This window comes from Haematobia irritans, chromosome 2, assembly GCF_050003625.1.
Source record: "Haematobia irritans isolate KBUSLIRL chromosome 2, ASM5000362v1, whole genome shotgun sequence".
Taxonomy (NCBI): Eukaryota; Metazoa; Arthropoda; class Insecta; order Diptera; family Muscidae; genus Haematobia; species Haematobia irritans.
The window spans coordinates 68,517,286-68,543,985 of record NC_134398.1 but is presented as its reverse complement, the minus strand read 5'-3'; the positions used below and the strand labels follow the sequence as shown (position 1 = coordinate 68,543,985).

The 26,700-nt window shown below is 35.6% G+C and overlaps 1 protein-coding gene across 2 annotated transcripts in view; it reads right to left on the bottom strand.

Annotated features, from left to right (window-relative positions):
* The window catches only part of Eato (Engulfment ABC Transporter in the ovary), a 96,801-nt gene that overhangs the window by 44,634 nt on the left and 25,467 nt on the right, over nucleotides 1-26,700 (bottom strand). For both annotated transcript variants that reach the window (XM_075295173.1, XM_075295172.1), the window contains exons 9-19: nucleotides 5,897-6,051; nucleotides 5,505-5,817; nucleotides 5,274-5,425; nucleotides 5,034-5,220; nucleotides 4,729-4,978; nucleotides 4,045-4,267; nucleotides 2,030-2,088; nucleotides 1,631-1,963; nucleotides 1,320-1,564; nucleotides 1,094-1,256; nucleotides 35-495 (exon numbers count right to left, since the gene is read on the bottom strand). In XM_075295173.1, the coding sequence (XP_075151288.1) occupies nucleotides 35-495; nucleotides 1,094-1,256; nucleotides 1,320-1,564; nucleotides 1,631-1,963; nucleotides 2,030-2,088; nucleotides 4,045-4,267; nucleotides 4,729-4,978; nucleotides 5,034-5,220; nucleotides 5,274-5,425; nucleotides 5,505-5,817; nucleotides 5,897-6,051 (2,541 nt within the window). The remainder of the gene's footprint in view (nucleotides 1-34; nucleotides 496-1,093; nucleotides 1,257-1,319; nucleotides 1,565-1,630; nucleotides 1,964-2,029; nucleotides 2,089-4,044; nucleotides 4,268-4,728; nucleotides 4,979-5,033; nucleotides 5,221-5,273; nucleotides 5,426-5,504; nucleotides 5,818-5,896; nucleotides 6,052-26,700) is intronic.

Sequence of the window (26,700 nt, the reverse complement as noted above, 5' to 3'; positions counted from 1 at the left end):
TTAAAGAATAAAATTAATGAAATTATCTTCTTACCATGGCAGATGCTGTTTGTAATTTCCGCTTAGTTCCACCTGAATAGTGCTTCACTTGTACATCATGAAAATTATTTAAGTCCAATTTTTCTAACCAGTACAAAACTTCTTCATGAACATGTTGTTGCTGTATACCTCTCAAAAGTGCAATATACTTGAGTGTCTGATATGCTGTCATAAAATCATTAAGGCAGTCATTTTGTGGACAATATCCAAAGCGATAACGATATTCTGGTTCATTTTGAACAATATCCACACCATCTATTTTTATTGTTCCTGATGTTATAATAAGATTTGCAGCAATCATTTCGAATGTCGTTGTTTTTCCTGCACCATTAACGCCCAGAAATCCAAAGCATTCTTGTTTACGTACAACAAAATTTAAATCACTTACAGCAACCTTGCGATCATATGTTTTTGTAACATTTTGAACTACAAGAGGATATTCACTTTGGACATTGTCTGAAAATACAATTAATATGTTCGGAAAAATTAAAATTATTGTGCCACGAAAATCATTCAGACGCAAAGTACGTCATGAATATAATATAAGTTCTTTTCACACAAGCTCTTCATGGGTATATACTAATCTGGTATGGTTTTGGAATGAACACTGAACGATTCATGAAATGGAAAGACTGGTACTAATACCACCACCTTAATTCCTTTTTCTTATTTAATATCTCATTCCACTTATATGCATGGTAAAATATGAATTTTTAACGTCCATTCCTCGTCCCTTCTTAATATCCCTCCCTTTAAAATAGTACTATTTCTGAATTGGTTTGATTTATTTTTATCGACCAGACGTTTCAAACCTCTTTTGTATTATCATGACATTAGATAAGGAAGCAATCTAATATTTAAATCATCTTTCTAGAGGAGCAGCTTTGAATGTACACTATAATTTGAATTTTTATATTAATGTTAGAATTAAGAGAATTGTTCGAGTAGTTTTTGAAATATTGATTTAAGTAACTGCATAATAAATTAAGTAATAACTTGAACTTCTAAAGTTTTAGGGTGTAAAATGCAGTTGTGATGAGTATCTATGCTTTACCTCTTATAATTTTTTCCACTGTAGATTTTTCCTCCTGTATAAATCTATCCTCTTCATGTTCATTACTCGTGTTCTCGGGCTTCGTTTTACAGTTACCAAACTGACAGGTTCCGCTTATTTTCTGTCGACGGCTATTGTTTTCCACAACAAAAATAAATAAGCTCTGAAAACAGACAATGTAATACGAAATTTAAGTATGTTCTAGCAGCTACAAGAAAAACATTACCATAATAATAGGGAAAACTAGAAAAACATAGAAATAGAAGCTCGATAATTGAAGAAACCCTTTACTATTCAGTTCATTTCGAATTTCTAGCGGGATATGATCGCCTCTGCTATTAACAAACCGTTCATTGATGACACGTAACTGATGCCACAAATTAAAATCAGGCAGTAAGCGTAGGAATGTTATGTAATTTTCATATTTTATCATAGCACTAACAGATGTTGACACAATAAAGGTGGGTATAACTAAAATTACAAAAAATACGAAAAAGTATTAAGGACATGCTCAAATTACTGGAACAGAATACTTACTTGAAATGTAAAACAGTGTTACTAGACAAGTAGATAAAGCAGACATTGTTGTAGTTAAATTTGTAAGTATATAAATAACAGGTAAATATGTAAATCCATAGAAGAATAAAGACAATACAATACTGCAAAGTTCATTCATGTTGTATAATTCCTTCGGCATAATTAATATTTGGAAACCATAAAAGGCTGCACAAATAAGCAGGAGAAGAAGTAAATCACAGATTATATTGCTTCCCCAAAATATATATGGCGAGGTTGCAAGTAAACGTTTGAATCCACTACGATTTTCTTTGAATGGCAACATGGCAAAATAAAACAACAGCATAAATACTCCTATAGTAAGAATTATGTTGGTAGTTCATTATTTTCATGTATCAAGGCGATGTTCAATTATCTTACCCATTGGTACCAAAGTAGCATAGCATCCCAATCTCAGAGATCCAGCTGAAGAATTATGTCTAAGAAATGAATTTAAATTTAAAAAAATAATAAGTTTTAAATGTTCATATTGTTACGAATGTGATATTTCTAGATTTTATTTAATTTAAATTGGTTTTCGTTTCAAATTTCCAATTACAGCGAAATAATAAAGTGTTCTCTTGTTAGAATCAGTTACTTTCTAGTACGGGCATACTAAGCATTATACCCCTTACTTTTTTCAAAATTTAAATCCAAAATTATGTTTAGTTTTTTATTCATTTTTTTTTTTGATATTTTGACAAAAAATAAAATAGAGCGTCGTAATTTTGACAAAGGATAACTGCCCAGGGCAAAACACGTCTTTTTTGTTATTACTATTAGCCACGTGTTAAGAATAACTTGGCCGATTCTAGGGGAATGGTCACACTTGGAAAATATTTGCCCAAAACGAGTGTCCAACATTCTTCCAGGAGCACTTTCTAAATATCTGGATACAGTTTTTAGGGAATACTCTTATCGTGATGTGATGTATCCAATATGATTCGACTGTGGCAACGATTTCTTTTTTCTATAAAATATTTGCCCAGTGTGACCATACCATAAAGTACAACGGAACCAGCGGACTTGTCTTGGAATAGTGCAATGGGAGCAATGCTGACCAAGGAACAAAATGAAAAATCAAAGAATATAAATCCATATACTTTATATGGGTATCCAAATATTATGCTATAAACGTTTGGCAACCTAGAAGACTCGATCAAATGTAATTCATTGACTTTTTGGTTGTGTGACATTTTAAAGTCTAAGATTATGAATTGTTGTTTGCTAGACTAAAAATACAGACTTATTACATCGGACACCGACTGTAGTTATTTGTGGAATTTTTCTATAAGTGTAAGTGTCGAATAGGGCTAACGATATGACGACGAGATTTTGGGGTAATTCGTATGCTACTGCTCCGCTGTCGCAAGAGTCATGATATCCAACCTGAAGAAAACTTAGGTAATGCTCCGAGGATCATGAACTCCTAATCTACACAAATAGAGAAATAACGGGAAGATTGTATTAGACTGCAGGCCTAGAAGGTCCAGCTTCTATTTCCAATCTAACCGACATACAGTAATTGATGAGTTATGTTAATTTTTAGGATATTGTTCCAACATTTTATTAACCCTTTCACTACCGAAATAAACCTAATGTTAAGAACTTTAATTTTTCTTCTGTTTTTACTTGTACTAACAGTATGTAGAACAAAAATTGCCATTTTAAAACCCTACCTCAATTACTTCGAGAGCTATATGAGCTTGTTCTGAAAACTTGATTCTTGAATTGTGACCAAATGGCCATACGAAAATAAGCGCTATTTGACCTATAATATCCTTCAAAGTGTGAGACAAAATACAAAAAAGAATCCGAAAAAGTATCAGCTATAGTTTTTGTATGAATGTCCATTTACTGCAACCATACAGTAGAAAAATTGTCTGAAATTTTCGTATTTTTTTGTTTATTGCTAAAGAAGTTTATAAAAATGTATTTTAGACCTCACCAATATGGAAAATATTTATAGCTTATATAGATTAAAGCCTCTACTTTAAAATAACATCGAGAAATAAATCGAAACTAAGGGGAAAATAGAATTTGGTGTCTTTTTCGAATGTCCTTCTTAGTGGACATTGGTAGTGAAAGGGTTAAATTTTTGAAATTTCAATGGTTTAATAGCGGATTGATATGAAAAAAAAACAAACTTGTTCTTCAATCCTATCACGAAGAACTCTCAAATATTACACTTTTCAGCAGATAACTCAAAAATGTATAATAAATATAGTTAAAAGAAAGTAGTACTAATCTATGAACAATAAAATTACTGTGTTTAACCTAATTTTGATAATTGTTATGAAGATTTCATCGACTCGAATATGTAAAATATCAGATGGTAAAAAAGTGCAATTGATAAAAATATAAAAGGCAAACTGTTATTTATAGTGTATACTTACACAGTTACAGGTGCATACGTTGTTTTTAAAACATCTTTGTTTGTATTTGTCATCCACATGTATATTGTATTGTCGACCAAATTTGTTAATATTGCTGAACTATGTATTATATTTTCTGAATATAATATCGTGATTATTGGAGATGTGTCATCACTCAATAGTATAGTTCCAATAACATTTTGTTGAAAATTATAAAAATCGTCTTGCATAATTTCAATTAATTCTGTAAGAATATATAAGAATATCGTAAAAATATATACCACGCCACTTAATTGCAAACCCTAATAGATCATGCTGGATGCGTCCATGAGGAACGATCTGGACAGATACCAAATATAATAAGAGTATCATTATCATTAATGAAGAGTATGACTTCATTGTGTTTTTATAAATGATTCTTTATGCGCGACTATTTGCTGTATGATTTTATGACTTCAATCCAGTTTTATCCGTGATTTTTATCAAGGACCTGATTAAAATTGTGAATATGATTGAAATCGTAAATACGTAGGTCCGTTCTAACGTAGGTCTGATTAAAATCGCGAGCTTGATTAAAATTGTGATGACAACTAAAATTTGGAACGCGTTTGAAAAGCGAGGTTTAGCATGTATGGGAACGTGAATAGTTTGAGAGCGACGAATTTATAATAATTACATACCGATGAATTTATAATAATTACATACCATTATCAACATTTGAAGATTCGTTTAAAGTCAAACTAACAACTTGAAACCCAGAATGCTTCTCAATCTGTCTTCTTAAAAGATTTGCAAGTCTATTCGCATTTGTGCTGGCGTCAGATGGGACATTCAAGTAAATTTTACCACTTTTATAATGTTTCAACGATAATTGAAGGCCTGAGCCAAATTCAAGTGTAGTTGATGAATGTATAATCATTACTGCTATCGTTGCGATTATAAATGGTATAGATATCTGAAAAATATATAGCACATATCATTGGAAATTGATATTGTATTTGAATACATACCAAAAACAAAGCCAAAATCCATTCATTGATAATAAATAAACATTTTTTGTAACCAATGGCCATAAATTGTTGGAACAAATTTACATTCTTTAGTGAATCCAAGCGTTGATATGGTACCCTTATTGTTGTATCACCGTGATAATTGACAGCACCATCTACAACGTCTCCATCATCTTTGGGGGCCGAACTAAAAATACTTTGTTGTGTATATTTTTTCGAAAACAAAAAACAAATGATTACTTAAGAAATACATCTTCCAAAGTTGTGTCTGTCAATGATATTGTATTGATTCCCATCTGCAATTGATTTCCTTCCAAATGTTTCAACATTTGTGGGTACATTTCTTTATAGGTATATGGTAAATTTATTGATATAGTTGGCGGTACAACATTCTGAAATGTTCCAGTATTTATTATTTTTAGTATTAATATATTTTTAATTTTTAAATATATTCTATAAGTAATCTCTTACTGTAATCGATGCCGGCGGTACAAAACTTTGAATTAAATCAAGACAATCATTTTCGTTGTACTGGTTAGGATTCACGCATAATTTCAAAATATAACCGCTTCCAATTTTATGTTTCAATTCTAGCGGTGAACCGGTTAACTGAATGCGTCCGTTGGAAAGTATGCTTATGGTATCACCCAATACTTCAGCTTCCTCCATATGATGAGTTGTAATTAGTATAGCTTTAGTTTTCCGCAATTCTAATAAGATATCCCATAGCTCACGTCTAGATTGTATATCTAAACCAGAAGAAGGTTCATCTAATACAACAATTCTAAAATACGTCAAATACGTCAAATAAACACAAAACCACATAAATTGACGGCGAATTCAGTTTAAACCCAATGAATTACCTTGTATTTCCTGCTATGGCAATACCCAAAGATAATCTGCGTCTCATTCCGCCAGAAAGATTTTTACCATATTCGTTGGCTTTGTCCTGGAGATTTAATTGTTGTAATAGTTTGTTGGAGAGAATATTAGCATCTCGATTTCCCAAACCTCTAAGCTGTTTATAAAATATAGAAATACTTTAATTACAACTGCTTTAAACAATATGTTAATTAATCGTAAAGTAGATCTAAAGACAAAATAACCCACAGACTGTGTTCATGAAGGAAAAATGTGATTCCAAAAGTGTTAAAATGTCTTTAGCGATGTACGAAGTTCAAGACAGTTACAATTTACTCATTTGAGAGACTGTGAACTCACTTAAAGCAAATTTCTCCCATTTTAGGAAAATATGAACTATTTTATTTTTTAGTAAAATTGTGCAATATTTTTCTATACAACTTGTTTGCTTATTTATAGTTCATGTCATTAAAGTTGAACTAAAATAAAGTTCAATTGGATTTGCGCCCCCTTTTTTGAGTGTGTCGTTGCAAGTGGAATGTAAATGGTCATTGAAATCAAAAAAGCTCTATTGACTACCAACACAGATAGACTCAATGAGTTTCGACATGTTCGGACGATGAGTTTGGTATGAGACCCGTCCAAGTTTTCTCGAATAAAGTGAAGAAAAAAATGGAGGACAAATTGATTGTAAGATTGTGGGAGTTTTAAAAGACCTAACTATCGTAAAATTAAAGAAGAGCGGTGAAAGGCGAAAGAATCGATATTACGTGACTCTTCCCTTACGAGCGAGTCGTTTCGCCCTACATTGGTCATAGTTGAATTGGATTACGAACTTCTTTTCTATCCATCCTATGTCCCTCGTTTCCAAAGAAAAGTCACTCGGTGGGTACAAATATCAGTCATATTTCAAGACCTCGAGAACACGCCGTTTTCAGACGGGTTAAAAAGTTTGGGGAAACGCCAGGACAAATGTATCCCGTTAAACATATACTATGGTTCGAATCTTTCGACCAGGGCCGAATCTTAGATACCCACCATCATCACCCTTATTCCTGAAGTCGCCCTCGCCGTCGCTTTTCCTCTGTCGACACTAATTGGTATTCCGTTCGTCGATATATTCTGCTATCGAAGAAAATCGGTATTCCTGGTGTCGCTTTTTGTCACCAATATCGTCGCTTTTTGTCGCCTTTAAATTTACCAGCGACGAGTTTAGTGTTTAATTTTTGAAGAAGTTTTTAGACTTTATTAATCGAACAATTGAAAAATACATTTAAAAAATAGAAATTAGTAAGAGGTAAAGTGACTAATCTTCAACAATTACAAAAAAATGGGGAAAAAATCAGTATATATAGCAGTTATGGTCATCACATTCACATCATAGAAAAGAACACTGTACAATTAAAGTAAACGTTTTGATTTTCAATTCCATTTATTTTTAATATAAACCCTTCAAGGCCAATGTATTTTATTTAGCACCAAACTTAGATAACAAATGTGTCCTTCACGAACTATGAATGATCCTTGGGCACATAATGTCAACGTCGTTCCAATAGTATATGCCGGATGTTGTTATTGTCCTAATGTAGATATCTAAATCATTTCCCCCGAGTCAAATTGATCATTTATTTTGATTTTCCAAGTCAGAATTGGATTACAAACAAATAGCATTTTAAACGCAAATAATTAAAATAAAAAAGTTTTGTATATCAACTGATTGTTTTCTTTCATGATGATCCTTGTGCCATTGATCTAAGCGTCGTCTCCATTTTTATAGTTTTGGAAGCTTTTACTGTCCTTGAATATATATCCACATTTTTCCCACGTCAAATTAATTATTTTTCTTGATTTTCCAACATAGAATTGCGTCGGAAATAAAAATATTTTAAGCCGAAAAAAATAAAATTCTTTTTTTTGCACATCAGCTGATTGTTTTCTAGTGATATCGGCCTTTTATTACCGAGTATTGTATTTGGTACAAAAAGTAATCGTCGTCGTCGCCGTCGCCACTTCACAGGAATACCAATTGAATGACGAGACGACTTAAAAGCGACAGACGACAAAAAGCGACGGCGACTTCAGGAATAAGGGTGCATGTATCAAATATAATATCTTCCTTTGGAAATCCACCATCGTAGCGAATTACTTGATGATAAGTAGAATTTGATTTTTATGGTCGGAGTTGGACGGCATTGATCTGGGCAACGTTTACTTTCAAAAGAAACGAAAGCATTGAAATTTTTCGGGATGACCTCCCGAAGAGGTCATCGCAATATACCACCGCGATCTTGTGACCTAATACGTTGCAATATTTTCCCTTGGGTCCACGTGCAGACTGGCACATTGGACACGTGCCCAGGGCCCCGCGATAGGTAAGGGTACGCAAAAAAAAATAATTCTTTCCTCCCAAACGAAATTTTAGACAAACAAAGATCGTTTCTCATAAGCTTTTCGCTGTAAGGAAGTTTATTTGGAAGAAAAGCAGGGGTCTGTGCTTGGGCCGCTTTTATTCATTATGTTCATTAATGATCTATTTGCTTTAGTCACTAGTCCGAATTGGTTACCATTTGCTTTTGCTGATGATATACAACTTCTATTTAAAAGTCAGTCCGATTTCCCTGATGTCCTGCAAAGTGTTATTGACGATACGTCAAGAATTTAATGTTACTGGATGTATACAAATGGTCTTTCTGTTAATACTGACAAAACTAAGGCGATTAGGTTCAGTAACAATGGAGATGTATCTGTTTTTGGGAATGTACCAATCGATTTGTTGGTCGTGTTAGTGTCTTGGTGTTGTTTTGGATTGTGACTTATCATTTCAGCCTCATGTCAGTTCAATATGTTCTAGGGTTAATTTTCTTTTAAGTAAGATGTACAATGTGGAATTGCATATGCCGTTTGTGATTAGGAAGAGAGTAGTTGTATTGTTTAGAGGTATTTTCTGGGACGTTAGGATGTTTCCATCAAAGACAAGAAACTCTAGGAAGATAGAGTTTCTTGTCTTTCTAGTCTTAGTTTCATACTCGAACCAAACACGTATACGACAAGTATTGACATAGCATTAAAATGCAAATAAAAAGAAATTAAGTGCAGGAAATAAATTTCCATAAAGGGGAAAATGTTTTTGTTGTTGCCTAAAATTTAACATTGTTTCATAAGAAAATTAAATTTTTCATTTAAAAAATTAAAACGAAAAACAAATAAAAAATTACAAACATGTGTGGAACTAACATGGTAAATGCAACATTTGGTATGACGCAAGCCAATTTCCTATCTTCCTACAGTTTATTATCTTGGGTTTCTTCAAGAGAATTCAGCAGATTTTAATAAAATGATTACATTTGTTTCTGTTCTGAATGTTCGTGAGCATGTGACACTATGTGTCATTGAACCCGCAAATATTTATACCTAGGTTAACGACTTCATTAGGAAAGTCATATTTTGTCCGATTTGCCCATGATATTAGCAATTGCTAATATCATGAGATGCCCGTGATATTAGCAATTTCACCCACTTTTATTCGTCGATCATTTAATACCATATCATGCACTTTGGCTACAATTTCTGTTGTTGTTGCGCTAAATTCAACACTCCCTCTCGCTTTGTTAAATTGTTTAATTAATAATAATTATTAATCTACAAAATTATATTCTTTAATTAGATTGGTAAATTTTTTCATATTCATATTCATACTTTATTTGTAATTTCAAAGTCCCATGGCCAATTATAACAAAATTACACAGACTACAATTCAGTCTTCTAAAAAATACATAAATTCAAAACAGAATTGCAGTATCCTTAATGCTTACTCTAAACTCTTAAAAGTAGATATATACATATATAGCGCTATGAATTACAAATCATTTCGCTATACTACAAAAAAAATTATAATCCAACGCAAAAATAGCAAATATCTCTTTATTTTTTCTACCCAAAACTCGTAACAAAATAATAATAATATATGTACTAACAAATTTCAATATACAAAAAAACCCTGGCAAATTAACAATAGTTCACATAGCAATTACAGTAATCATAATAGTGCCTATCAGAGTCACCAGCTAACCGCAAACAATATATATTTATTAAACAATAAATATTTATTAAAATACCCACGCGTCAAAAGCTCTCAGAACCAAAGTGTTGCAATAGCCTACCACGGTACATCGAATCAGTCACTCCAAACGTCCTCATGGCGTCAGGAAGGACATTAAAAGCCCGAGCAACTCTCACCTCAAAAGATCTCTCAACCAGCCCATTTTCGACCCTTGGTACGATCAATTGATTGCTCTGCGGGGAATGCGTGAACACAAATGAATGCGTCAGAAACGTAGGGCACTGATTCCTCCATACCCTGTAAAACAGCATCAGACTACGAATAGATAAGAGACTGTGTTATATGAGAAACCCGACTGACCTGATATATAAACCGGATCGCATTATTGAACGCAAACTGCACCTTATTCAAGTTATAACCAGCACAACCTGCATAAACCTCCATACCATACAAGATCACAGACATCACCAACGCATGAACCAATTTAATCCGGACACCACGCGGCAACATCATATCGCAGTTATAGAACTGTCGGAGGGTGAAGTTGACACGCGATACAACCCAATCCACATGCTCAGCGAAACTAAGCTTGTCATCCACAACAACCCCCAAACATCTGACACTCGACACAAAGGCGATACTTTCACCATCAAACCGCAAGTCCACAGCCACCGGTCTAGAGGCAAACAATACTTACTGGGTCTTACTGGGATTAACAGAAAGGTCGTTGGCCGACATCCAAACATGCAGAGCACGTAGCGCATGATCAATCTTCGCTTGCAGGACTTCGACACACTGAAAGCCACCCTTAAACAGAATCTGTATATCATCGGCATATGCGAATGGGCTACACCAAGGAGCAATTACCCCAAAGCAATCATTCAAAAACATGGAGAATAGAATTGCTCCGAGAACAGACCCTTGAGCTACTCCACTCCTAACCGGCAATTCAGCTGAAGAAAACCCGCCAACACAAATGTACTGCCTGCGATCCGACAGGTACGACGACACCAACCGACACGCACTGGGACCAAACCCAAAACAGTCTCTAAGCTTCCTCACCGGCAGCCCATGGTCCACCCTATCAAACGCCTTCTGCAATTCCAATGAAAGAAGAACACAAAACTTCCTGTTGCTGATACTGAACCTTATCTGATCAGTAAGACTAGCCAGCTAGGATGAAGTACTACGATTAGAGCGAAACCACACTGGCAATCGTTAAGTATAGGCTCAACATATGGTACCAGCTGCTGACGCATAACGTGCTCCACAACCTTTGGCAAAATAGGTAGCACACTGGGTTTCTAGGTTTCTTCACATAAAGCCTTTGTTAACATATCTGCTAACTGCCTTGAAGTTTCAATATACTGCACGTCAATTTCTGGGGGGTCTAAGCCCCTCCCCAGAGGGCTTCCTACGCCTATGCAATTTTCTCAGCCACTTCACTGCTTTCGCTGCAGAACACAAAGCAACAAAAACTCGGCTTCTGTGGTAGAGGTAGATGTTACTGTTTGCTTTCTCGAACTCCAAGCGACTGGTCCTCCATTTACGAATGCTATCCAACCTGTTGTACTTTTCCTTGTATCGACATCGCCAGCCCAATCAGAGTCGCAGTACATTACTAGTGTTTTGCATCCCGTGCCCATTTGAAATGATATGCCGCGTTGAGCAGTTCCTTTTAGATATTTCAATATTCGTTTAATTTCCTTTACATGGGTCTCTGTGGGATTTCCTACATACCGGCTCAAAACACCTACTAGATACGACAGATCTGGGCGGGTACATACCGATAAATACATTAAACATCCAATGGCTTCGCGATATGGAAATGTGGTGCTTCTGGGATCATTTTGCTGGGAAAATATCATACCAGGTTCAGCAGGTGTTGCAACGGCAGAACAGTTATAATGATTAAATCGCTTTAATATTTTTCCAAAATACACTTCTTGAAAAAATTTTAATATGTTTGCATTTGTATCAATTTTTATCTGCATTCCAACGAAAAATTCTGCGTCTTTGTATGTTATTTCAAATTCATCATGCAAAGCTTTCAATAAACGTCCAATCAAATCATTGGACTACGCTTAATGAAAGGTGTTTCTTCTTCTTCTTTGTTTTTTTACACTCCGCTCTGTCTTGATTATTACTCTGCCATTTGTTTTCATTATCTTTCAATTCTATCACTTCGTGTACTTTACTTTTAGTTTCATCAAACTTCACATCTCTTCTAATTAAAATTTTTTTGTTCTTTGAATCGTAAACACGATATTATTTACTCTCTTGTATCCAACCATTATACCTTTGAAAGAATTTCTCTCCCATTTAGTTCTCTGCTCTTTGGGTACATGGAAAATACAATTTTTATGAAAGTACAAAAAGGTATTTTTTTGAGAGAAAAAGTACTTTTCACTAAATTTCAACAAGAATTCCATTGTAAGATTATTGTCAAGAGCTCCTTTAGACTGAATTTTAAAGAAAATAAAATTTTAACAAAATTTTCTAAAGAAATAAAATTTTGACAAAATTTTCTATAGAAATAAAATTTTGACAAAATTTTCTATAGAAATAAAATGTTGACAAAATATTATATAGAAATAAAATTTTGACAAAACTTTCTACCGAAATAAAATTTTAACAAAATTTTCTATAGAAACAAAGTTTTGACAAAAATTTTTATAGAAATAAAATTTTGACAAAATATTTTATAGAAATAACATTTTGATAAAATTTTCTATAGAAATAAAATGTTGACAAAATATAAAGTACAATTTTAACAAAATTTTCTAAAAGAAAAAATTTTAACAAAATTTTTCAAAAGAAAAAATTTTCTGTAGAAATAAAATTTTGACAAAACTTTCTGAAGAAATAAATTTTTGCAAAATAATACTTTTTTGGTAGTTTTTGGTAAAATTTTCTCCAAATGTTGGTAGAATATATTTGTCTCAAGTTTCGATCGTGACTGTAATGGTTCGCATTATTTTAGTAAGCGATCGATAACTTCTTATCTAGAAAGTGTTCGTGTGGAAGCATAATATAAAAACACATGCTTTTTTCGATTAAAACATTCTTGAAATTCAAGCAAATCGTGACTTTTACAAAATCGAGTTTTTCTTCTCGCATGAACTTATCTGTTTTGCCAAATTTGTAAAAGACTATTAGCAAATAATTTTGTTAACGACTTTCTCAAAATATTAAACTATTTTGTCAGAGCTATTGTACCATCAATCTGATATCGGCTCAAAAATGTCTACACAAAAGGTAATAAATCATTCGCGGGGGTACTACGGTACTGACCAAGGTGAAAAAGTATTGAAAAAAGTACTATAGTACTACATTTTCCATCCCTGTGTGTTTTAAGGTGACCAACTGATGGTTTTTTATTGAACCAAAGTTCATAAGGTGTTTTTCAAATCAATACCTCAGAAGCAGTTCTTGTTTTGAGGTAAACGGCAATATTTGTTGTTTCTGCCTAAAGATAAGTGGGTAGATCTCGTTCGTGAAGCATAGCCTTTTCACACTCAACTATTGTTCGATTTTGTCTTTCTACACGGACGAAAAATACTGTTTTTCATATGTTTGGGTGTAAAAATTATATGTTTGGAACTCAAATTTTTAAACACAATATTTTTAAGTGCAAGCATATAATGTTCATAAACTAGCATAACATGTTTGGGACATATATGTTAATATGTTAGAACATTTTATGTTTGGGACATAAAATGTTTGTAAATATAATATGCTTGGATGCAAACATATATTAATTTAGAAATAGACTATAAACATATATGTGTTTAGAAAGAGAGACATAAAGTGTATGCTGGAAGTAAACTAATGAAAGTAACCAATTGGCGCCTTACAAATATATATATACACAAAAAAATTTCATTAAATATTGGAAGAATACTATGTGTGAATATTTGGAGTAAACATATTGTTACGTTTTTATATTGAGGCGTATTTAATTACCCGATAATTAAAACACAGTTCTTTTCAAATAACGACAATCTTCAATTTATTTGTTTAACTGATTGGTTTCACTTATTTGCTCTACGTTGAGTACTGTATAAACTTTAGCTTACGACTGACTTGACATCTCTCTCCGCTAGGGGTTTATATACCGAGATATGACGACTTCGAATGTTCTCGCTAATTGGCCTACAACCTTCTAGATTAATCTACTACTATCTGATACGCACATATTTATCGGCTTATGTTCATTTTCTTGGCTATCTATAACGCGTTATTGTACAGGTGATATGGCATACATACTTTTAGGCTTATGCTCATTGTCTTGGCTAATAATCTAGTGCATTCTACTATCTGGTGGATGTCGTGCTGGCATAGTTACTACAACTATAACAATAAGTAAAACAAAAGGCATTGCTTTTACAATGAACGATTGGAAAACTAAGAACACAAAAGATGTTTAGGAAAGTACTAGAAAATAAAGAAATGACTCTAACAAGTTATGACGTAATTTTATCGTTACAATTTTAAATTTAAATTAACGGAAACTAATTTGAATAAACTTAAATCTAGAAATATAAAATTCGTAACATTGCCTCCCACTTAAGCAGACACAGAACCCGATCCTTATGGAGCCAAACGTTCCAGGTGAACGACTTTCATCTTTGGCCTTGGGCTGTCGTCTTTTTGAATGCGGTATACAACATCATTGATCTTCTTGATGCTTTATATGGGCCTTCCCACTGTGTTTGTAGTTTAAGACACAATCCTTTCTTTCGTTGCGGGTTGAATAGCAGAACCAGTTGTCCTTCTTTAAAGTCCTCAGTGTTCGCTGCACGATCATATCTCGCCTTCATCCTGTTGCTGACCATTTTTATTTTGTTTCGCACTGATTCGTGACCTTTACCAAATGTGTTTGGTACGTCGTTACTGGTTTCTTCCATGGCGAACTCATTGGGTGTAGCGCCGAATATCAAATATCCGAGCAACTTCAATTCCGTTCCGAATAGGACCTTGGCCGGTGTTCGTGACGTAGAATCATGTATGGCTGATATATACGACAGCAAAAACTTTGGTATATGCTCGTCCCAGTCTCGTTGGCCGTTATCTACCACCTTTCGAAGATGTTCTTCCAGAGTGCGAGTAAACCTTTCTACCATGCCATCAGACTGTGGATGCAATGGCGTAGTCCTTGTTTTCTTGATACCAAGGGAGTCGCACATCTCTTGGAATATGGACGATTCAAAATTTCTTCCTAGGTCTGAGTGTATCTCGGACGGCACACCGCAGATACATATCCAGTTCTTGTCGATTACGTCTACAATCGTCTTCGCCTCTTGGTTTGGAATGGCATAAACTTCTGGCCACTTGTTGAAGTAATCCATGACCACAAGGACATATCGGTTTCCAGAATCACTTACTGGGAAAGGGCCTGCAACGTCCATTGCTATTCTTTCAAATGGCGCTCCTGGCCTATACTCTTGCATAAGACCTCTACTTTTTCGTCTTGGCTCTTTCGCCTTTATGCACTTCTCACAATTTGCCACCCATTCAGCAATTGATTTCTGGCATCCAACACAGTAGAATCGTTGCTTCACTTTCTCGGCTGTTTTGGTTATTCCCAAGTGACCTCCACTAGGTCCATTGTGGAATTCCGTCAAAACATCTCTTATTTTAGAATCCGGTACGATGATTAAATTTCGGCTGCTCTTACCATCTTCACTTTCCCATTTACGTTGAAGGGTTCCATTGACCAGACATAGACTGTCCCATTGAGCCCAGTATGATTTCATAAGTGGGCTTTCGGCTGCGATGTCTTTCTTGCTGGGTTTCTCATCATCTTCCTTCGTCGAAATAATTTTGCTCCAATGTCCGCTCCAGATTGGACGTGCAACAGCCGGATATCCACGATTTCTTCCTTATGTTCATCTTTCGAGCAGTGTTTGCATTTGACATTACAAGGTCGACGTGACAAGGCGTCTGCGTTGCCGTGTTTGCCACCTTTTCTATACTCGATACTGAAATCATAGCTTTGGAGTCTTTCTATCCAACGTGCCAGTAGAGCTTCCGGATCCTTGAATTGAAGCAACCATCGTAGAGCTGAATGATCACTCCTTGCAAGAAATCCTTGCCATACAAGTATTTGTGGTAATGCTTTACGCTTTCTATGACAGCAAGCAGCACTCTTCTAGTTACGCAATAGTTCTTCTCGGGCTTAGATAACGTTCGGCTAAAATATCCGATGACCTTTTCTTTGCCGTCAATCTGTTGAGATAGCACACCACCAATTCCGTAAGGTGCTCGTCAAATGTCTTGCCCATAACACCACTTTCCACCATAAAATTTTCCAATTTGCTATTGATGGTCAGATAAATTCAAAACTCGAACTGGTATAAGTCCCTCTTCATTTGTTGTTACCAGGGCATTTGCTATCAAGATGTTGTTGTTTTTATTTTCTGCTGGTTCAAAAACCCAAAATTTGCCGGCTTCACAATCTCCATTCATTGGCACCCATAATATCGCTTCAGAATGTTGTGGTATTAACTCTGGCTTGCTCGTTGTCAATTGTCTGATAGGGGTATTCTTGTCGTATCCCACATTAACCCGTATTTCGGTATTGGACCAGGTCATGACACGACGTTTCATATCCAGGTTTAGACCGAAGGCAATCATGAAATCCGCACCAATTATAACTTCATCTACTATATCGGCCACAATGCAATCATACTTAACGTTTGCAATAGTTAACTTCATGGCGACTTTCCCATATACTGTTGCGGGTTCCCCTGTGGCTGTGCGTAGTTTGACTCCAATCAATGGTGTAACTTTTTCTTTTACTATGTCTGATCTAATGATAGACTTCGACGCACCCGTATACAACGTCAATGTACGCTTGTCGCCGTTAATAAACCCCACGATAGTTAAATTGTTATTTTGTTGTTGTACTATTGCTATGGAGATTGTGGGGCCATCATATGTGGGAGCCAGCTCTTGCCCCGCTGACTAGTTCAGTTTAGTTTAAAGGTGACTCACTGGACTGTGGGTTCACCCACACATGGCTATTGTTTGATGGGGATGGCGATTTCGATCGTGATCGCTTACGACGTGCTTTACATTCGCGAGCAACATGTCCAGGCTTTTCACAGTTATAGCACTTCATTCTGGATTTTGTTGTCTCCTGCTTCATTTCTTGCATTGCCTGCTTAACGGCTTCTTTCACTGAATCAATCACGGAATTTGATTCGTCATTCTCGGTCTTCACCTTACGTACTTTGTGAACTTGAGGACGTGCTAGTACTCTCGCTGTCTCTTGTGCAAGGGCAAATGTTACAGTTTCCACAAATGTAGCTTTTTGTGACGCATATGTAGCACATTTTATGTCTGGGTCTCGAATGCCATTTACAAAGGTCTCAATCTTGATGCGGTCCATAAGTGGATGACTCTCTCCTGGGTATGTCAATAACACCAACCGCTCAAATTCTGTTGCAAAGTCTTGTAGAGTCTCGTTTGATTTCTGGACCCGACCTCTTAATTCCATTCTAAAGATGTCTTGCTGGAATGCTTTGTATCACATCGGCTGCATTACCCTTCAATGTCAACAGAAGTTCAACTACTTTGTCATCATCATTCCACAAATTTCCACAAGCAACCATTTCGAATTGGAATTTGAACACATCAAATGAAGTAGAACCATCGAAAACAGGAGGTTTGGTTTTGGAGCCCTCGATAACGCGCACTGGACCACCTTTTATTTCTAGTTCTGACATTTTTTTCTCAAGGTGTAGAAATTTCTCATCATGAACCACAATTTTTTCATCCACGGAAAGGACTTTCTTATCTAATTCCACAATTTGACTCTCTATTTGGTCCACACGCATCTCCATACCTTCAGAAATTTGTTGTAGTTTCTCATGGAGAATTCTAGAATTTTCGTCCAATTTTTCTTCCAATTTTCTAGAGTTTGCTTTCATTTTTAGGGCGTTTTCTTCCAGCAATTTTCTAGAATTTTCTACCATCATTTTGCTCAAAACATTGAGCATTGAGGTGTAATACACAACACTTGAAGGTATTGATTCGTCAATGTCCTCCTTATAATCAAACTCATGTGTCTCGATATCCATTTTGCGCCGTTCGAACTCTTCCAGTAGACGCTTTTGAAGCTGAGCTTTGTTTTCTGTAGTCGGCTGCTCCAGCTTGCTCAATTCCTTTTTTAAGTCTTCCACTCGAAGCTCATTAAACTTCATTGTAGATTTTTTTTTTCGTTATTTCACTTCCGACACCAATTGTTACGTTTTTATATTGAGGCGTATTTAATTATCCAGTTCTTTTCAAATAACGACCGTCTATAATTTATTTGTTTAACTGATTGGTTTCACTTATTTGCTCTACGATGTGAACTGTATAAACTTTAGCTTACGACTGACTTGACATCTCTCTCCGCTAGGGGTTTATATACCGAGATATGACGACTTCGAATGTTCTCGCTAATTGGCCTACAACCTTCTAGATTAATCTACTACTATCTGATACGCACATATTTATCGGCTTATGTTCATTTTCTTGGCTATCTATAACGCGTTATTGTACAGGTGATATGGCATACATACTTTTAGGCTTATGCTCATTGTCTTGGCTAATAATCTAGTGCATTCTACTATCTGGTGGATGTCGTGCTGGCATAGTTACTACAACTATAACAATAAGTAAAACAAAAGGCATTGCTTTTACAATGAACGATTGGAAAACTAAGAACACAAAAGATGTTTAGGAAAGTACTAGAAAATAAAGAAATGACTCTAACAAGTTATGACGTAATTTTATCGTTACAATTTTAAATTTAAATTAACGGAAACTAATTTGAATAAACTTAAATCTAGAAATATAAAATTCGTAACATTGCCTCCCACTTAAGCAGACACAGAACCCGATCCTTATGGAGCCAAACGTTCCAGGTGAACGACTTTCATCTTTGGCCTTGGGCTGTCGTCTTTTTGAATGCGGTATACAACATCATTGATCTTCTTGATGCTTTATATGGGCCTTCCCACTGTGTTTGTAGTTTAAGACACAATCCTTTCTTTCGTTGCGGGTTGAATAGCAGAACCAGTTGTCCTTCTTTAAAGTCCTCAGTGTTCGCTGCACGATCATATCTCGCCTTCATCCTGTTGCTGACCATTTTTATTTTGTTTCGCACTGATTCGTGACCTTTACCAAATGTGTTTGGTACGTCGTTACTGGTTTCTTCCATGGCGAACTCATTGGGTGTAGCGCCGAATATCAAATATCCGAGCAACTTCAATTCCGTTCCGAATAGGACCTTGGCCGGTGTTCGTGACGTAGAATCATGTATGGCTGATATATACGACAGCAAAAACTTTGGTATATGCTCGTCCCAGTCTCGTTGGCCGTTATCTACCACCTTTCGAAGATGTTCTTCCAGAGTGCGAGTAAACCTTTCTACCATGCCATCAGACTGTGGATGCAATGGCGTAGTCCTTGTTTTCTTGATACCAAGGGAGTCGCACATCTCTTGGAATATGGACGATTCAAAATTTCTTCCTAGGTCTGATTGTATCTCGGACGGCACACCGCAGATACATATCAAGTTCTTGTCGATTACGTCTACAATCGTCTTCGCCTCTTGGTTTGGAATGGCATAAACTTCTGGCCACTTGTTGAAGTAATCCATGACCACAAGGACATATCGGTTTCCAGAATCACTTACTGGGAAAGGGCCTGCAACGTCCATTGCTATTCTTTCAAATGGCGCTCCTGGCCTATACTCTTGCATAAGACCTCTACTTTTTCGTCTTGGCTCTTTCGCCTTTATGCACTTCTCACAATTTGCCACCCATTCAGCAATTGATTTCTGGCATCCAACCCAGTAGAATCGTTGCTTCACTTTCTCGGCTGTTTTGGTTATTCCCAAGTGACCTCCACTAGGTCCATTGTGGAATTCCGTCAAAACATCTCTTATTTTAGAATCCGGTACGATGATTAAATTTCGGCTGCTCTTACCATCTTCACTTTCCCATTTACGTTGAAGGGTTCCATTGACCAGACATAGACTGTCCCATTGAGCCCAGTATGATTTCATAAGTGGGCTTTCGGCTGCGATGTCTTTCTTGCTGGGTTTCTCATCATCTTCCTTCGTCGAAATAATTTTGCTCCAATGTCCGCTCCAGATTGGACGTGCAACAGCCGGATATCCACGATTTCTTCCTTATGTTCATCTTTCGAGCAGTGTTTGCATTTGACATTACAAGGTCGACGTGACAAGGCGTCTGCGTTGCCGTGTTTGCCACCTTTTCTATACTCGATACTGAAATCATAGCTTTGGAGTCTTTCTATCCAACGTGCCAGTAGAGCTTCCGGATCCTTGAATTGAAGCAACCATCGTAGAGCTGAATGATCACTCCTTGCAAGAAATCCTTGCCATACAAGTATTTGTGGTAATGCTTTACGCTTTCTATGACAGCAAGCAGCACTCTTCTAGTTACGCAATAGTTCTTCTCGGGCTTAGATAACGTTCGGCTAAAATATCCGATGACCTTTTCTTTGCCGTCAATCTGTTGAGATAGCACACCACCAATTCCGTAAGGTGCTCGTCAAATGTCTTGCCCATAACACCACTTTCCACCATAAAATTTTCCAATTTGCTATTGATGGTCAGATAAATTCAAAACTCGAACTGGTATAAGTCCCTCTTCATTTGTTGTTACCAGGGCATTTGCTATCAAGATGTTGTTGTTTTTATTTTCTGCTGGTTCAAAAACCCAAAATTTGCCGGCTTCACAATCTCCATTCATTGGCACCCATAATATCGCTTCAGAATGTTGTGGTATTAACTCTGGCTTGCTCGTTGTCAATTGTCTGATAGGGGTATTCTTGTCGTATCCCACATTAACCCGTATTTCGGTATTGGACCAGGTCATGACACGACGTTTCATATCCAGGTTTAGACCGAAGGCAATCATGAAATCCGCACCAATTATAACTTCATCTACTATATCGGCCACAATGCAATCATACTTAACGTTTGCAATAGTTAACTTCATGGCGACTTTCCCATATACTGTTGCGGGTTCCCCTGTGGCTGTGCGTAGTTTGACTCCAATCAATGGTGTAACTTTTTCTTTTACTATGTCTGATCTAATGATAGACTTCGACGCACCCGTATACAACGTCAATGTACGCTTGTCGCCGTTAATAAACCCCACGATAGTTAAATTGTTATTTTGTTGTTGTACTATTGCTATGGAGATTGTGGGGCCATCTCTTGCCCCGCTGACTAGTTCAGTTTAGTTTAAAGGTGACTCACTGGACTGTGGGTTCACCCACACATGGCTATTGTTTGATGGGGATGGCGATTTCGATCTTGATCGCTTACGACGTGCTTTACATTCGCGAGCAACATGTCCAGGCTTTTCACAGTTATAGCACTTCATTCTGGATTTTGTTGTCTCCTGCTTCATTTCTTGCATTGCCTGCTTAACGGCTTCTTTCACTGAATCAATCACGGAATTTGATTCGTCATTCTCGGTCTTCACCTTACGTACTTTGTGAACTTGAGGACGTGCTAGTACTCTCGCTGTCTCTTGTGCAAGGGCAAATGTTACAGTTTCCACAAATGTAGCTTTTTGTGACGCATATGTAGCACATTTTATGTCTGGGTCTCGAATGCCATTTACAAAGGTCTCAATCTTGATGCGGTCCATAAGTGGATGACTCTCTCCTGGGTATGTCAATAACACCAACCGCTCAAATTCTGTTGCAAAGTCTTGTAGAGTCTCGTTTGATTTCTGGACCCGACCTCTTAATTCCATTCTAAAGATGTCTTGCTGGAATGCTTTGTATCACATCGGCTGCATTACCCTTCAATGTCAACAGAAGTTCAACTACTTTGTCATCATCATTCCACAAATTTCTACAAGCAACCATTTCGAATTGGAATTTGAACACATCAAATGAAGTAGAACCATCGAAAACAGGAGGTTTGGTTTTGGAGCCCTCGATAACGCGCACTGGACCACCTTTTATTTCTAGTTCTGACATTTTTTTCTCAAGGTGTAGAAATTTCTCATCATGAACCACAATTTTTTCATCCACGGAAAGGACTTTCTTATCTAATTCCACAATTTGACTCTCTATTTGGTCCACACGCATCTCCATACCTTCAGAAATTTGTTGTAGTTTCTCATGGAGAATTCTAGAATTTTCGTCCAATTTTTCTTCCAATTTTCTAGAGTTTGCTTTCATTTTTAGGGCGTTTTCTTCCAGCAATTTTCTAGAATTTTCTACCATCATTTTGCTCAAAACATTGAGCATTGAGGTGTAATACACAACACTTGAAGGTATTGATTCGTCAATGTCCTCCTTATAATCAAACTCATGTGTCTCGATATCCATTTTGCGCCGTTCGAACTCTTCCAGTAGACGCTTTTGAAGCTGAGCTTTGTTTTCTGTAGTCGGCTGCTCCAGCTTGCTCAATTCCTTTTTTAAGTCTTCCACTCGAAGCTCATTAAACTTCATTGTAGATTTTTTTTTTCGTTATTTCACTTCCGACACCAATTGTTACGTTTTTATATTGAGGCGTATTTAATTATCCAGTTCTTTTCAAATAACGACCGTCTATAATTTATTTGTTTAACTGATTGGTTTCACTTATTTGCTCTACGATGTGAACTGTATAAACTTTAGCTTACGACTGACTTGACAGCTCTTTCCGTTAGGGGTTTATATACCGAGATATGACGATTTCGAATGTTCTCGCTAATTGGCCTACAACCTTCTACATTCATCTACTACTATCTAGTACGCACATATTTATCGGCTTATGTTCATTGTCTTGGCTATCTATAGGGCGTTATTGTACAGGTGATATGACACACATACTTTTAGGCTTATGCTCATTGTCTTGGCTAATAATCTAGTGCATTCTACTATCTGGTAGATGTCGTGCAGGCATAATTACTACAACTATAACAATAAGTAAAACAAAAGGCGTTGCTTTTACAATGAACGATTGGAAAACTAAGAACACAAAAGATGCTTAGGAAAATACTAGAAAATAAAGAAATGACTCTAACAAGTTATGACGTAATTTTATCGTTACAATTTTAAATTTAAATTAACGGAAACTAATTTAAATAAACTTAAATCTAGAAATATCACATTCGTAACTATATGTTGTGATATAAGACTTTGCCAAAAATTGTATATGTTTAAGTAAAAATATTAAAATGAGTATTCGGAGAGAAAATTCATCGGAACCAAGAGAAAAGACATTTGAAAACAGAGCATGAGGTTTGTTTATCATTTTCGCATTACGGGCACAATTTTTTTTTTTGTTTCGTCAAAACAAATCGGAACGTAGGACGAGTAAGTCAAAATATTCAAACAAAGGTAATTAAAGGGTTCAAAGATTGTGTCTCTACCGGTTCCAAAGATTGTGTCTCTACTTTAACAATTTTGGTATTGATTCCGAGCCAATGAAGCGGAGAATTCAAGTAAGAATACTTTTAAGACACAATTCTCTTTTAAATGTGGGTTTTGTGTATTTGACTCTATGAAGCAAATTTTAATTTTTCGTTTTTTCAGCTTTTTTCATATGCTATAAAAAGTCCGTTAAAAACAAGACTTCCAGTAGAAATTATGCTATGTTTCAAGTAAAAATGTCTTTAAAATAAAGTGTTGAAAAACATGTCGTATTTTTTAACGATTTTTGCTTTGTAGTCAAGATGCAAAAATACAACAAATTTAAAGACAATTTCATTAATTTTAAAGAATTTTTCTGAATTATTAAAGTCAATTGACCTTAGTCCAAAAAATTTTTCTTTCATGTTATGATACCCATTTTCAAGTCAAATCACTTAAATATAAGGACAACACGACTTCATTGAAAAGTTTATCAACTTTTGAACATAGAAAAAAACTTTATATTAGAGAAATGCGTCTTCTAATCTAAGCAATATGCTTTCCTTATTTTAAGGACATGAAATCTTTGGTCGACAATATTTTTTTCAGTGTACTCTTTTTGTGTGACAGTAAAATGAAAACATTGGGAAACAGTGAAAAATTAAACAGTAAGATCTATAAAAACAAAGTTTAGTTCCTCTTTATTAATAAGTAGTCCAAGAGGAGTTGACGGATACTTTCGAAAATAAAAGCGGACATTGAGTTTTGCCACTAAAATTATTTCTCATTTTAGCGGCAAAACTCGAATCGGTAAAACCAGAATAACATTATAACTTTTTTCGGCAAATTGTATTATAACTTGATGGGGAATCATCCAAAGCAACAATTGAATATGTTTATTTTCTTTAAAATAAATTATTAAAGAAAGCAAACAATTGTTCGAACCTAAATAAATTTATGTGTTGATTGTAAAATTATTGTTTAGAATTTAAAAATAATGTGCTTTTGAATGGTTATCGTTAACTTTAGGATTCGATGGAAAAATATTTATATATATACTAGACTTCACGTTCTTCTTTTGTAAGAGTTTTTGAATTTCTTCGAAAATTTCAAATTTTATACAAAAACCTTTTTTTGTTACAAAATTTTTATTTTTGCAATAAAAAAATAATATATGATTTGAACTCAGTCCATTTCGTTTATATGTACTTGACTGTTCTTTTCTGACTTTAATTCTTTTATAAGACACACTTTACAGTTTCGTATAAAAATTTTATGTAGTAGTATGTAATGTTGAACACCTTTTCGAGATATTCCGAACGTATCTGGAATATATGTAAAACCCTTGGCATGCAAGGCGGGCGTACCAACCACTGATCCACGTCGCCAACAAATGTATGTTTAACAATGTTATGTTGTTAAACAATGTTATGTTTGCATCGGCTAGTGGGCGCCGCAAGCTATGCTATATAAATATAACTTATAACGATAATTATCTCTTGATGACCATAACAGCTACGTAGCCCAGTGGATTGTGGATTCAATAATTTCTTCTACAATGTTTGCATTACAGAAAAAGGTGCTAAGAACTAAAAAAATCGTGGAAGTGAGAAAAATGTGAGGGATTATACAATTAGGCAGAAAAAAATTTTTGAACACAATCATCTTTGGGAGAAAATTCTTCTAAGCATATAATATTTTTGGGTTCAAAATGTTTCCAAACATATTATATGTTCACATAATAACATATAGTTTTTTGGAAGACAACATTATTGAATTTGGATGGAAAAATACATAATGTTTGGAAGTTAGACTACCCAAAAATATTATATTGTTTAGACCAATATGCTTTCAAACATATTATATATTGGAAGAAATCAAATATATAAATGTTTGGGCAATACCCAAAAATTTATATGCTTGAAGCAAAATGTGTTTGGGAGTATATGTTACAGAAGCGTTTTTTTTTTTGAGGGTGTATAAATCCGTTTTGTTCTGGAGCTCTTGGTGTGGTCACCTCATGTTTAATTCCTTGTTTTAAAAGGTACTTGTTAAATTCTTCATTGCAAAATTCAGAACCACCGTCCGTCCGTATTCTTTTTATATGATGTCCATCTGCTTTAACGCCAGCACAAAACTGCATCAACTTTTCTAAAACTTCTGTTTTGTTTTTGAGAAAATAAACGAAACAATATCTCGAAAAATTATCTTTGAGTAACAAAAATAATTTGATTTTCCAATGGACGGTAAACTAATCTTACCACAGAGATCAGCATGGAAAGTTTCTCCAGCTTTGGTTGCACGATTTGCACCTTCTTTTGGGAAAGACTCACGGTGTTGTTTCCCGTACGAGCATCCCTCGCAAAAAGGAATTTCTAATGGCACACTATCCATATTCATGTCTTCTATAACATTTTTCGAATGCATTTCTCGTAATGTTTTATAATTCACGTATGAACAACACTGCTGCTAGGTACTAAAGGGTGATTTGTTAAGAGCTTGATAACTTTGTTTTAAAAAAAAACGCATAAAATTTGCAAAATCTCATCGGTTCTTTATTTGAAACGTTAGATTGGTCCATGACATTTACTTTTTGAAGATAATTTCATTTAAATGTTGACCGCGGCTGCGTCTTAGGTGGTCCATTCGGAAAGTCCAATTTTGGGCAACTTTTTCGAGCATTTCGGCCGGAATAGCCCGAATTTCTTCGGAAATGTTGTCTTCCAAAGCTGGAATAGTTGCTGGCTTATTTCTGTAGACTTTAGACTTGACGTAGCCCCACAAAAAATAGTCTAAAGGCGTCAAATCGCATGATCTTGGTGGCCAACTTACCGGTCCATTTCTTGAGATGAATTGTTCTCCGAAGTTTTCCCTCAAAATGGCCATAGAATCGCGAGCTGTGTGGCATGTAGCGCCATCTTGTTGAAACCACATGTCAACCAAGTTCAGTTCTTCCATTTTTGGCAACAAAAAGTTTGTTAGCATCGAACGATAGCGATCGCCATTCACCGTAACGTTGCGTCCAACAGCATCTTTGAAAAAATACGGTCCAATGATTCCACCAGCGTACAAACCACACCAAACAGTGCATTTTTCGGGATGCATGGGCAGTTCTTGAACGGCTTCTGGTTGCTCTTCACTCCAAATGCGGCAATTTTGCTTATTTACGTAGCCATTCAACCAGAAATGAGCCTCATCGCTGAACAAAATTTGTCGATAAAAAAGCGGATTTTCTGCCACTGATTTTGGTAATAAAATTCAATGATTTGCAAGCGTTGCTCGTTAGTAAGTCTATTCATGATGAAATGTCAAAGCATACTGAGCATCTTTCTCTTTGACACCATGTCTGAAATCCCACGTGAT